At 44.3% G+C, this 13,791-nt stretch overlaps 1 protein-coding gene across 1 annotated transcript in view; it reads right to left on the reverse strand.

Annotated features, from left to right (window-relative positions):
- npc1 (Niemann-Pick disease, type C1) overlaps positions 1-13,791 on the reverse strand; it is a 30,815-nt gene that overhangs the window by 2,050 nt on the left and 14,974 nt on the right. Inside the window, exons 12-24 of the mRNA XM_021613656.3 lie at positions 13,524-13,713; positions 12,981-13,163; positions 12,713-12,827; positions 10,319-10,446; positions 7,609-7,743; positions 7,381-7,470; positions 7,083-7,273; positions 6,622-6,737; positions 6,235-6,364; positions 5,803-5,988; positions 1,135-1,366; positions 834-947; positions 126-288 (exon numbers count right to left, since the gene is read on the reverse strand). Coding sequence (XP_021469331.1) covers positions 126-288; positions 834-947; positions 1,135-1,366; positions 5,803-5,988; positions 6,235-6,364; positions 6,622-6,737; positions 7,083-7,273; positions 7,381-7,470; positions 7,609-7,743; positions 10,319-10,446; positions 12,713-12,827; positions 12,981-13,163; positions 13,524-13,713 — 1,973 coding nt within the window. The remainder of the gene's footprint in view (positions 1-125; positions 289-833; positions 948-1,134; positions 1,367-5,802; positions 5,989-6,234; positions 6,365-6,621; positions 6,738-7,082; positions 7,274-7,380; positions 7,471-7,608; positions 7,744-10,318; positions 10,447-12,712; positions 12,828-12,980; positions 13,164-13,523; positions 13,714-13,791) is intronic.

The following is a 13,791-nucleotide window of genomic DNA, read 5'->3' on the forward strand; positions in this document are numbered from 1 at the left end:
AATTTCAAGGCACACTTCCTTTTGTTGATAGAGGGTGCTAGTGAGCTTAGAGAAGTGCTATAGTGTGCTGTTAGGAAGGGGATTATATGCGAGGTGAAAGGCCACACAAACCACACCATGCGTACCTGCATAGCTGAGCAGCACAGGGAGGAAGATGAGTCCGTGCGTGGCCCCCAGCAGCACCATGGCCAGGTACATGCGGAAGTAGAAGATCTGGAAGATCTGGGACTTGGACAGAGCCAGGATCAGGATGCCTCCAAACTTAGTCAAAGTGATGCCACTGAACACCTGGGAGAAGAGGAGCCATGGTTTAGTTATATTCTGCTGGTCAGCATTCCCTCCAGTCAATAATGAGTAAAATAACCAGTGTCTAAAAACCTGAGTAAAACAAGGAAGTCATTTCTACTTTTCTAGATATTCCATTCATGCCAAGAATTCAATTTTACTCCACAGTTCAGTTTGCAATACTATTTTTGCTATACTGCTATTTCAGAATTATTGGGCAAAGGATGAACTAAATGCTTTTCTTAAAAAAAATATTCAGACAGTGTGACATTTCTATGGACAGAATACAGCGTTCCAGTCTGTGGTGAACTACAAAAGTAGAGCTGAGGTCTATTCATTAGTCCTATTCCATTTTGTCTGGTGCAAACTGTCTTGCAACCTAAACACTTTACCGTTTACTCCAGATACCACATGGAAGCAAACAGAACACAACATGGAGGGACCTACCGGAATTTGTCCTATCAAAACAATCGTTTAAGTTGCAAACCGTTTTACAGACAAAACATTTTGCAATGGAATCCAACTAATGAATAAACCCCTGTACTTACTGAGCTGCCCATGTGGGCCAGAGCCTCCTCAGCCCTCTCCACCCTGGTACTCTTCACACTGATGGAGAAGGCCCTCACTATGTGACTGCAGAACTCCACAGAGATACCACAGCTCTGCAACACACACAAACAATTAATAGACTGGGAATACTGGGCTGTGTCCACAACAAAATAGTTCTCTGCATCCTCTTGGTGTCAAAATGTGGCAATAAAAAATGACTACCAAAACAACTGAAATATGCCAAGTTACAGGAAGACATGATGTTAAAACCAGCTGCTATCAGCCTGTTTCTTCACTCACCATGACAAGGTTGACGAGGGACACAGCATTGAGGCTGATGTCCCAGAGCCACATGACCCCGAACATGTTGACCAGGATCATGGCGATGGTGATGCTGACCAGCACTCCTGACCACAGTTCAAAGCCCAGCAGCACCGTGGTAACCACAAAAATGGCCACCAGCGACACGCCCAGCTGGAAGACCGTGTCGTAGGCTATGGTCAGGTACTGCTCATAGAACACGTAGAACACACTGGAGGGAAAACAACGGTTACAATTGAAGACTAAACGAATTCAACATGACTGTATTACAGGATGTAGAAAGCTACATGTTGTGAAGTGCGTATTTAAAAAGGAACAACATTCATTGCCCTAGTTGTGGCCACTCACGACACTAAAAAAAGATTTGACAAAGAAGCATCAAAAAACAAAAAAACAGGGCATTTGACTGGCCAGAATACATAGATTTCACCTTTCAGACTGGCCTTTCAAATCAAATCAAATTATATTAGTCACATGCGCCGAATACAACAGGTGAAATGCTTACTTATGAGCCCCTAATCAACAGTGCAGTTCAAAAAAAAATTGGGATAAGAATAACAAATAAAAGTAACAAGTAATTAAAGAGCAGTAGTAAAATAACAATAGCGAGACTATATACAGAGGGGAACCGGTACAGAGTCAATGTGCGGGAGCACCGGTTAGTTGAGGTAATATGTACATGTAGGTAGAGTTAAAGTGACTATGCATAGATGATAACAGAGACTAGCAGCGGTGTAAAAGAGGGGGGGGAGCAATGCAAATAGTCTGGGTAGCCACTTCATTAGCTGTTCTGGAGTCTTATGGCTCGGGGGTAGACGCTGTTTAGAAGCCTCTTGGACCTAGACTTGGCACTTCGGTACCGCTTGCCATGCGGTAGCAGAGAGAACCGTCTATGACCCTGGGTGGATGGAGTCCGACAATTTTTAGGGCCTTCCTCTGACACCACCTGGTATAGAGGTTATGGATGGCAGGAAGCTTGGCCCCAGTGATGTACTGGGCCGTTCGCACTACCCTCTGTAGTGCCTTGCGGTCGGAGGCCGAACAGTTGCCATACCAGGCAGTGATGCAACCAGTCAGGATGCTCTCGATGTTGAAGCTGTAGAACCTTTTGAGAAATCGGAGGACCCATGTCAAATCTTTTCAGTCTCCTGAGGGGAAATAGGTTTTGTCATGCCCTCTTCATGACGGTCTTAGTGTGCTTGGACCATGTTAGTTTGTTGATGATGTGGACACCAAGGAACTTGAAGCTCTCAACCTGCTCCACTGCAGCCCCGTCGATGAGAATGGGGGCTTGCTCGGTCCTCCTTTTCCTGTCCCCAATCACCTCCTTTGTCTTGATCACGTTGAGGGAGAGGTTGTTGTCCTGGCACCACACGGCCAGTTCTCTGACCTCCTCCCTATAGGTCATCTTATCTTTGTCAGTGAGCAGGCCTATCACTGTTGTGTCATCGGCAAACTTAATGGTGTTCGAGTCATGCCTAGCCATGAAGTCATGAGTGAACAGGGAGTACAGAAGGGGACTGAGCACACACCCCTGAGGGGCCCCTGTGTTGAGGATCAGCGTGGCAGATGTGTTGTTACCGACCCTTACCACCTGGGGGCGGCCCGTCAGGAAGTCCAGGATCCAGTTGCAGAGGGAGGTGTTTAGTCCCAGGGTCCTTAGCTCATTAATGAGCTTAGAGGGCACTATGGTGTTGAACGCTGAGCTGTAGTCAATGAATGGCATTCTCACATAGGTGTTCCTTTTGTCCAGGTGGGAAAGGACAGTGTGGAATGCAATAGAGATTGCATCCATCTGTGGATCTGTTGGGGCGGTATGCAAATTGGAGTGGGTCAAGGGATTCTGGGATAATGGTGTTGACATGAGCCATGACCAGCCTTTCAAAGCACTTCATGGCTACAGACGTGGGTGCTACGGGTCAGTAGTTATTTAGGCAGGTTACCTTAGTGTTCTTGGGCACAGGCACTATGGTGTCTGCTTAAAACATGTTGGTATTACAGACTCGGACAGGGAGAGGTTGAAAATGTCAGTAAAGATACTTGCCAGTTGGTCAGCGCATGCTCACAGTACACGTCCTGGTAATCCGTCTGGCCCTGCGGCCTTGTGAATGTTGACCTGTTTGAAGGTCTTACTCACATCGGCTGCGAAGAGCGTGATCACACTGTCTTCCAGAACAGCTGGTGCTCTCATGCATGTTTCAGTGTTATTTGCCTCGAAGCGAGCATAGAAGTAGTTTAGCTTGTCTGGTATGCTCGTGTCACTGGGCAGTTCTCGGCTGTGCTTCACTTTGTAGTCTGTAATGGTTTGCAAGCCCTGCCACATCCGATGAACATCAGAGCTGGTGTATTAGGATTCGATCTTAGTCCTGTATTGACGCTTTGCCTGTTTGATGGTTCGTCGGAGGGCATAGCGGGATTTCTTATAAGCTTCCGGGTTAGAGTCCCGCTCCTTGAAAGCCGCAGCTCTAGCCTTTAGCTCAGTGCGGATGCTGCCTATAATCCATGGCTTCTGGTTGGGGCATGTACGTACAGGTCACTGTGGGGACGATGTCATGCACTTATTGATGAAGCCAATGACTGAAGTGGTGTACTCCACAATGCCATCGGAGGAATCCCGGAACATATTCCAGTCTGTGCCAGCAAAACAGTCCTGTAGCTTAGCATCTGCTTCATCTGACCACTTTTTTATTGATGTAGTCACTGGTGCTTCCTGCCTTTTTGCTTGTAAGCAGGTATCAGGAGGATGGAATTATGGTCAGATTTGCCAAATGGAGGGCGAAGGAGAGCTTCTCTGTGTGTGGAGTAAAGGTGGTCTAGAGTTTTTTTCCCCTCTGGTTGTACATTTAACATGCTGATAGAAATTTGGTAAAACAGATTTAAGTTTTCCTGCATTAAAGTCCCCGGTTACTAGGAGTGTCCCACCTCTGGGTCAGCATTTTCTTTTTTGTTTATGGCGGAAAACAGCTCATTCAATGCTGTCTTAGTGCCAGCCTCAGTCTGTCGTGGAAGGTAACCAGCTACGAAGAATACAGATGAAAACTCTAGGTCGATGCTGTGTTTAAATGCACTATACGGGTGGCGCAGTGGTCTAGGGCACTGCATAGCAGCGCTAGCTGTGCAACCAGAGACTCTGGGTTCTCGCCCAGGCTCTGTCGCAGCCGGCCGCGACTGGGAGGTCCGTGGGGCGACGCACAATTGGCCTAGCGTCGTCCAGGTTAGGGAGGGTTTGGCCGGTAGGGATATCCTTGTCTCATCGCGCACCAGCGACTCCTGTGGCGGGCCGGGCGCAGTGCGCGCTAAAATTAAATGCACTATACAACCCCTCTCTAACCCTTAAAACAGGAAGTGTAGTAAATATAAACAGGAGTGGCCATAAAACTTAGATGTCAAGGTCAAACAAGAGAAAAACTGTGTTACAATGGCAGCCATAACAACATGTTATGAGTTATCTAAGTCTGACTAACTTCACCTTTTATGGTTATTTTAAGGAACAAAGACCCTGGACTTTGAGTCCTAAGAGACCACAAAATGTAACAGCTTTCAGAGCCGGTTCATTTAGCAAGATAAATCAAGAACTCAGAAACAGTGAGCATCTATCCCACTAGTGACAATAGTTTCTCCTCATGCGCGAACATTTTAGCAGGTTAGAGTTTTTCATCATGAATCTTGTTCTGGTGACAGCTCTGCAGAGTGATCACTAGCTAGCACAGCCACAAAGTCGTTCAATCTGATTTTAAACTTAACCAAACTGCTGACCCGTGACTCTCAGTTCTATTACATTACACATAAAACTAACTGGAAGAAGGCGTTTTCTGTACGGTGGAGTTATGTTAGGTCTAAACATTAACACGGACCGCTTGCGGTACAGGGACCTTATCATTCATAGCAGCGAGAAATAATAATAATTTAAAAAAGGTTAATTAATACACCATTGTAGGGTTCCCACCTGGCCATATCTCCATGTTACAGCATTTGTTTACGGAAGACAAATGGAAGACAGAGGCGACCACCTGCGCTAATTATCTATTTAGTGTGCTCCGAACAACTGTGTGGAAGCATAACTGGGAAAGAAATGTAGCTTGGAGGCTCCATAGCTGTACGGATCTGTAACTTTCTTTTTATTAAATTTTTTCTCGCTGATTAAAGGGCCATATGTTTCGAAAGCCGTATCGCAAGCGATGATTACTGACGTTTCTAAACATAACACAGGGACGAGATTGTAGTTCACATGAGCCAATCGTGGGTGAAGCGGAGGGCTGAAACTGTAGGGAGAGAAGGCAGAATGCCACCTAGAGTTTGAGAGCTATGCTAACCCTAACCTTAAATTAAGACCAAAATACCCATTTTTGTTTTTATGAATTGTTACAATATAGCCAACTTTGACTTCACAGCTGGTTTATCTAAGGAGAAATCACCCAGTTCTGCCTCCAGGACAAGACTCATGACAATAAACGACAATTATTGTCAACCTGCAAGATTTTACCAGTGACTTTTATAGCAACAGGTAAGCCAGTGATACTGACCCTTTGCAGGAAAAGCCTCACCCTTTTAAGTGAGGGTGATATGGAAACAACACTGGAGCAGATAACTCCTATTTGAGTGAGATAACAGGAATCCTTAACTAACATAGGAGTTAGCCTAGTTTACCTGTAGGGGAAGACTTTGTGTCCCATGGCGGTTGTGATGTTGTCAGCCAGCACACGGGCCATCTTCATGGCGTCTATAAAGTCAGGTGAGTCCTTGAGGATGGTGTGGTAGGTCATGAAGTAGGTGGCCCCCACAGACGTGGCGTTCCCCTTTAGAACCACCGCTGAACTGTAGGCCGCATGACCACTACAGGACCACAAAGACCAAGTTAGAGACAGAAAGAGTAATTCAGTTAAAAGGAATTTCAATTCCCTTAAACTGAATGATTCACTTGCAAATGTAAGCGTTCATAGACAATTCTATCAGAGCTGTGGTGAAAAGTGAAGATTCAGACGAGTGGTTTACCATCAACTCACACCCCACATCCAATACTTCTCAATACACAATCCTTTATGAGCCATACCTGGATTGCCAGAGAGACACAATAATTACCCTTTCCCACACTTGGCGTTAGGGTTGTCTGACAGGAACATGGGGAGGAAGTTCATGAAGTCCTGTTCCGTAGGCCTCAGCTTCCCACTGGGGGTCATGGGGCGGCAATGCACACACAACGTGTCCACCACTGATGAGAGTAGACAAATAGCTACTTCAATACAATATTTTTCTAACATCAAATTAAAGAAAATTGCAGAATGCCCCAGAAGAGTTGTAATATCTTCAGTGTGTGTGTTACCTGAGGCATTGCAGAAGGCCCCAGAAGAGTTGTAATATCTTCAGTGTGTGTGCATGTGTGTGTGTGTTACCTGAGGCATTGCAGAAGGCCCCAGAAGAGTTGTAATATCTTCAGTGTGTGTGCGTGTGTGTGTGTGTGTGTGTTACCTGAGGCATTGCAGAAGGCCCCAGAAGAGTTGTAATATCTACAACAGGTGGACTGAGGCTTGACCCAGTCAAAGTAGTCATCCAGCCACGACGACGGGTTGAATCCTATAGTGGTGCTGGGGGACAATAACATGGAGAGTATTTGATCCTTTTCTATTGGAAGATATTCAAGAAAGTCTCATAATTCCTTCAAACAAGAAGGTATTTGTCAATGAGTTCACTGCTATAACAACAGCAGCTAAACCCAGAGTTCTAGTCACCCTGTTTGAGCTAGACTGACTTCACAGTATAATACTGATGTCAACATGGAGTCCAAAGGTAAAAAGAGTGGAGGGGGGGGGGGGGGGGTTGCTGTTGCTTCACTCACTAGTTGCTGTAAGGGAGGCGGTGTGTGAGTGTGTGTGTCACTCACTAGTTGCTGTAAGGGAGGCGGTGTGTGAGTGTGTGTGTGTGTCACTCACTAGTTGCTAATGAGAGATGCTGTGTAGACCTGTTGGATCAGAGAGTTATTGTTGCAGCCCACCCCTCCACACACAGAGTTCTGGCCCTCCAGACTCAGGTAGTCATGGCCATCCTCCACCACGAAGTAGACCGGAGGACCCGTGTGGAGGTACGTACTCAGGTTCTTAAAGTAGTCCAGCACGTACGAGTCCTATAGGATGGGAGATTCAATAGAGAGATGTCCAGCATGAGCCAATGTATCAAAACTAAGAGCACAACACCAAATGTTGTGGGGCTGGTGGGGTTAGACATACTTACATCAGGCATGGAGAGCTTCTGGTCCAGTCCAATCTCTACCTTATTGGTGACAGCAATACTGAAGGACAGCAGCCCCACAAACACAGCCACCTGTCCAAGAAGAGGAGACATTAAAGACACACTGTGTTTACATCAATTGTTGGCTTAAATGCTGGCTCTATTGTACATTTACATTCAAATCTGAGTACCAGCACTCGTTGTGGATGAAGAGGGCGTAGATCTACTCACCACTATGGGTCTGACCCACTCCTTGAGGATGAAGGGGGCGTAGATATTCTTGAAGAAGCGGAAGAGGAAGCCATCAGTCTTCCCCTCCTTCCCCTCTGGCAGCTTCACACAGCACATAATGTCCAGACGATTCTCCTGGCAACATAACACAACATGTTCATTCTTGAAGCACAACAGAATGATACAAGTTATTGCGTTAACACTAGTCAACAATGGCTCCAAAAATTACCATCAACTTCCTTCAAACTGCACACAGAAACTTACAAATGACATCCATGAGTTTCTCAACCATTTGAAAGCATGTGAATGCATCCAACTGGTATTTATAACTTCACAACTGGTAAATTCCAACCTCCCACATGGTTACGAATGCAGGAGAAGGCCCCAAGGACCCAATTAGTAAAACAGGTATTGAGAATTTACTTCCATATTAGACTCCAGTGTCTCGATCTGAAAAATCTGGATCCTACAAATCAGCTGGGCTAGACAATCGACCCTCTCTTCCTAAAATGATCCTCCACCATTGTCGCAACCCTTATTACTAGTCTGTTCAACCTCTCTCGTATCGTCTCAGATAAAGATTGGAAAGCGTCTGCAAAAATGCAAATTAATTACTTAAAAATCATACAATGTGATTTTCTGGATTTTTGTTTTAGATTCCGTCTCTCACAGTTGAAGTGTACCTATGATAAAAATTACAGACCTCTACATGCTTTGTAAGTAGGAAAACCTGCAAAATCAGCAGTGTATCAAATACTTGTTCTCACCACTGTATATCACTTTAAATTACTAAATTGTAATTACTTCACAACTATTGGCCTATTTATTGCCTTACTTCATTTGCACACACTGTATATAGATTTTTCTATTGTGTTATTGACTATGTTTGTTTATCCCATGTGTAACTTTGTTGTTGCTTTTGTCACACTGTTTTGCTTTATCTTGGCCAGGTCGCAGTTGTAAATGAGAACTTGTTCTCAACTGGCCTACCTGGTTAAATAAAGGTGAAATCAAATTACAAATTAAAGTGACATCAGTGCACTGCTCATTTGAAGTAGACTGTGATGTTCATGCTTAGCTGGGCATGACATGGTAATAATGAACCTGGGAGTTAATAGTGACAGAGAAACTGACAGATACTCTAGCAAGCCAACCCTACCCTAGTCCTGTGAGTCATCACCAGTCCTCACCAGTCCTCTCAGAGGAACAGCAAATAGTGTGGAAGCATTTCTGGTTTTTTATCCCCAGCCAAACTCACCTCTTAGCACACCTTCTGCTTCTGAGTGACCCCAAACCCTCCTCACCAGGCCCTCCGTGTCCAGGTCTAGAGCGTGAAGTCACAAGCTTTTAGCAAGGCTAAAAGCCCTGGTCTGCCCTAGAAAGCCTATGTAAATTAAGATCGCCAGAACGGCTAAACAAAACTTGTAGATGTATATTTTGGACTCTAAAATGTATTTATTACGATCATGTTTGATCCCCTTAGTGAACTATTTTAAAGTTCAGAGGATCACGTGCTGACACAGACCAATCACGGGCCGGCAGGCTACGAGGAGGCTCCCGCCCTCATGCATGTGCACCTAAGGGTGTGTTTTGTGCTGTGCTTTTATCCTCTGTCTGTTCAAACGTTATCACGTTTAGTCTGTCATCATGGGTAGTCTCATCATGGTTAGTGTAGTTGTATATACCTGTTATAATGTGTGATTTTATTGCTTTTTATCTTACTGCAACGCTGTTGACTTTTTCAAGCTCAACAGTTTCCTGTGTGTATCAAGAATGGTCCACCACCCAAAAGATATCCAGCCAACTTGACACAACTATGGGAAGTATTGGAGTCAACATGGGCCTTTATCCCCGTCGAATGCTTTCGAGACCTTGGAGAGTTCATGCCCCTAAATGATTTGGGCTGTTCTGAGGGCAAAAAGGGGGGGGGTGCAACTCAATATTAGGAAGGTGTCCTTAATGTTTTGTCCACTCAGTGTACATCGTATGTCTGAGGTCATTCTTTATGATGACATAATGATGCAGTTGCACAAATGATAAAGTCTACAATCATATAAAAATACAGAATCAAGATAATGTATGTGTAGTCCACTCTTTTCTCATGGGGCAATCCAATCTAGCCTTACCGAGTTGGGATGGGTTGTTGTGATGGTAGCCCATTCCCTTTTCATTTCCTGGTGGAAGGCCCATGGCCACATGATACCTAGACTAGATAGGGTACTTATTAACTTTGCGCAAATTTGAGTTTGATTTTACAAATGAGAGTCACCATGCCGGCATGTTCTGTATTTAACTGTACTAATCGTCAATGGAAAGAGTCTTCATTTTCCTTTTTTTCCAATAAATCAACCGTAATTCTGATTATCATAGTATTTGCTGTCCGTTTTGTTTTCCAATGTTAACCTGGCTAAGTTTTAGGTAACGATCAACTTTCAAATTAATCTTCGGAAGCAAAGGTTTAACAGTAGGCTAGCATCAGGTTCATATACATTAAAACTAGGTTGACTCTCTCAGGCAGGATGAAAATGACTACGATCCTTTGCTAGTTACAGCCACTTTCACCATGCCCCTTTGTGATTTTTTTGTGCCATTTAGACCTATTCAGCAACATGGCACGCTTCAAATTCAATACTTCATACGCCATTGGGAGTTTTCCATAGTCACGTCAGCACTATCACTATTTACTGGTTGTAATGTCCATGCGCCTCACCTCCTGCCTCTTGGCATCCAGGCCCAGCAGGCTGACGAAGCAGCTGATCTGTAGCAGAAAGTCAATGAACACAGCTAACCCAGCAAACAGGGAGAAGGTCCGCACCGCTGGCATAGTGGACAGGGCCCCTGGAGAAGAAAATAGTAGTTAACTCATTGACAGAGCTCCAGACTAAAGATTGTGGTTACAAAACATTTGCAGTCAATACTGAAATCCATAGAAAGGACCTAGCTGACATCTTCAATTATCTACATCTAGTGTGTTGAGACATAGTACTTGGCTACATTATACAATATGTTTGATTGTTGTATAATGTATGATAATTGTAATTGGATGGTTGCTTATATTTGTCCTATTTTAGACATGTACACATGAATTAATACACGTGCGAATTGGAAATATTTTTTGTTAATTTTTTTCTATCCCAACTCTCCCTGAGAAACCCTCAGAGAGTGGCGTCAGAGCCAGGATCTGCCATTATCAACGGCGACCATGGAGCAATTAGGGTTTAAGTGCCTTGCTCAATGGCACATCAAAAGATTTTGCACCTTGTCAGCTCGGGGATTCGAACTTTCGGTTACTGGCCCAACACACTAATGCTAGGCTACCTGCCGTCCTTAGTATGCCAAGTAGTGTGTGTCAACACTGGAGGCGTTAAGTGATTGAAGGTTACAGGTAGGGCTGTAGCAGTCACAAAATACAGTGGCATTATTTTATAGTAAGAACACAATTGAACAAAGACAAATAAAATAGAAAGGACATTTACTCCAAACGACATGTAGGTATTCTGTGTTGAGCGATTAACAAAGAAACAGGTCCTCCTATATGCTTAATTTAGAGTTATTTATGGAACTTCAGTTGTGACAAACGTTGGGTTACATGTTTTGATTTTTAATACAGTCTAAGGATGCATGATGCGACTAATGATGATTTGAAAAAAGTTGCATGAACGCTGCTTCGTTTTAAGTGCAGGCTGTACACACTTAATCAGTCTCTCATTCACAATTTGACAAGCACTTGATAAATGCCTCAAATTTCTCGGCGGAATCACCTAGACAAAAAGTCTAGGCCTTTTGCGGACAGTGGCCGGTGTCCCTGGGCTGAACGTAATAACTAATTCCCTTCTCCCTGCGTGCTCCGAAGCACATCTCACTCACATTGCATTCCGCCACGTGATCGGGTCTTTCTCACAGGCTACAAGTGAAGACAGACACATGCAGACACTTGCGTTCTTATCCAATTCTGAGGCGCATATTGAAGACATTGGAAGAACTGCCACATTTACCTTTCGTCAGCCAACAAGATGAGTATGCCTAACAAACAGAAAAAGTACTAGCCTATGTCAATCTACTATCCCTCATAGCACAAAAGTTTACCAAATTTTAGATTTTTGCTTCCAACCGCCGTGTCTTTGTGAGACGTAGAGTAGGTGAACGGATGATCTCTGCATGTGTGGTTCCCACCGTGAAGCATAGAAGTGGTGTGATAGTGCTTTAATGGTGACACGGTCTGATTTATTTAGAATTCAGGGCACACTAAACCAGCATTGGTACCACAGCATTCTGCAGAAATACGCCACCCCACCTGGTTTGCGCTTAGTGGGACTATCATTTGTTTTTCAACAGGATAATGAGCTACCTCCAGGCTGTGTAAGTGTTATTTGACCAAGAAGGAGAGTGATGAATTATGACCCGGTCTCAACAAAGACACGACTTCAAACCAATGAGATGGTTTGGGATGAGTGAAGTGCACAGCATGTGGGAACTCAATCAAGACTGTTGGAAAAGCATCCCAGGTGAAGCTGGTTGAGAGAATGCCAAGAGTGTTGTCATCAAGGTGGCTATTTTGAACAATCTCTGCACCCAAATAGCAAATGGAGGACGCTTTCCCATGGTTAATTTTCATGCCAGCAAGGCCTAGCCTATATAAAGCTGATGGGATCCACCTATTTTTAGTAGAAGCCTCCACTCAATTGAACATTTTGCGCAACATGAGCTCAAGGGCTTCTTTGAAGTGTTTGATTCGATTTTTGATTACATTTTATTTTTACCTTTATTTAACCAGGCAAGTCAGTTAAGAACAGATTATTTTAAATGACGGCCTAGGAACAGTTCAGGGGCAGAACCTTGTCAGGGGATATGAACTTGCAACCTTTCGGTTACTAGTCTAACCACTAGGCTACCCTGCTGCCCCATTGCATTGATGTCAGAGTGATTAGAGGGACAATAGAGTGCTGAGTACCAGGCAGTTAGCAAGTTTGGTAGGCTACTAATGACCATCAGCAGCAGAACTTGAAGAAGCCTAAAATATCAAAGTTAAGTGGAATTTGACATGACTCATTACCGCCACACCAGTGGTCACCGTAACAGCCCTAGTTACAGGTCATTCTCATACCCAGGAAGAAAGCCACGGTCTCAGAGAAGGAGGAGAGGAACATGCTTGGAGCCACGTCTCCTAGGATACGGCCTATCTGCTGGTGCAGCTCTTCATGAGGCATCCGCTCATCCCTCTGCACAGCACAACACAACACACACAGGAGGTAAATACAGTGTGTGTGTGTGTGTGTGTGTGTAAAAAAAGAGTCAACACTGGTATTCAAAACTATGTCCAATAAATCATGGTTAGTGCTGTCAGACAAGCATCAGGCAAGCATAATGCCTACCTGGTATGTCTGTACAATGATGAAGATGTTGTCGACGCCCACGGCCAACACCAGGAAGGGGATGACCTCGATGACGATGAGTGTGAGAGGGATGCCAGCGTAGCTGAAGATGCCCAGAGAACAGGCCACTGAGCTCAGCACGATCACAATGCCCGCTATGCCCAGGGAGATCTTAGAGTCCACCTGGGAAGGGACAAAGAAAATGAGTTGCTCACATTTAAAATGTGTCATTTAGCAGACACTCATAATTTTTCTGACGTTTGAGTTACTGGATGCATAGTTCATTCCTTCTCAATGCTTTTGAAATTAATTTTACAAACTCACACCACGAACGATATGATCTTTGCAAATGAAACAGATATCATGTTACTAAAGGAAATGGTGACAAGGTGAACAGCTGGACAATACACTATTGTAAAGTGAGTTAGTCGTCTCACCTGTATTCGTCTGAAGCTGTGGATATGCCCCAGAGCCAGGGAGATGTAGACGAACATCTTACTAAATTAAATAAACTATATTATTATGAAGTTAGTTACTACTAACCAATACTCTCCTGAAGCTGTGGATGTGTCCTAGCGCCAGGGAGATGTAGACAAACATTATAGCATAGCTGACCACGACAGTGCTGAGGTCACTTTCGCTCTCACGGTTGATCTCGTCCTCAATGCTCCTCTCAGAGTTGAAGGAGATGGTCAGGTTGGGGTTTGTATAGTTCTTCAGGAATCTGATGAATCTGGAAACAGAGACATGGAGGTTTGTGTTAGTGCAATGGCAACTCATGGCACAAAACCAAACCATTTTTGACTTATGA

Source organism: Oncorhynchus mykiss, chromosome 8 (assembly GCF_057628025.1).
Source record: "Oncorhynchus mykiss isolate SJ-2025 chromosome 8, ASM5762802v1, whole genome shotgun sequence".
Lineage (NCBI taxonomy): Eukaryota > Metazoa > Chordata > Actinopteri > Salmoniformes > Salmonidae > Oncorhynchus > Oncorhynchus mykiss.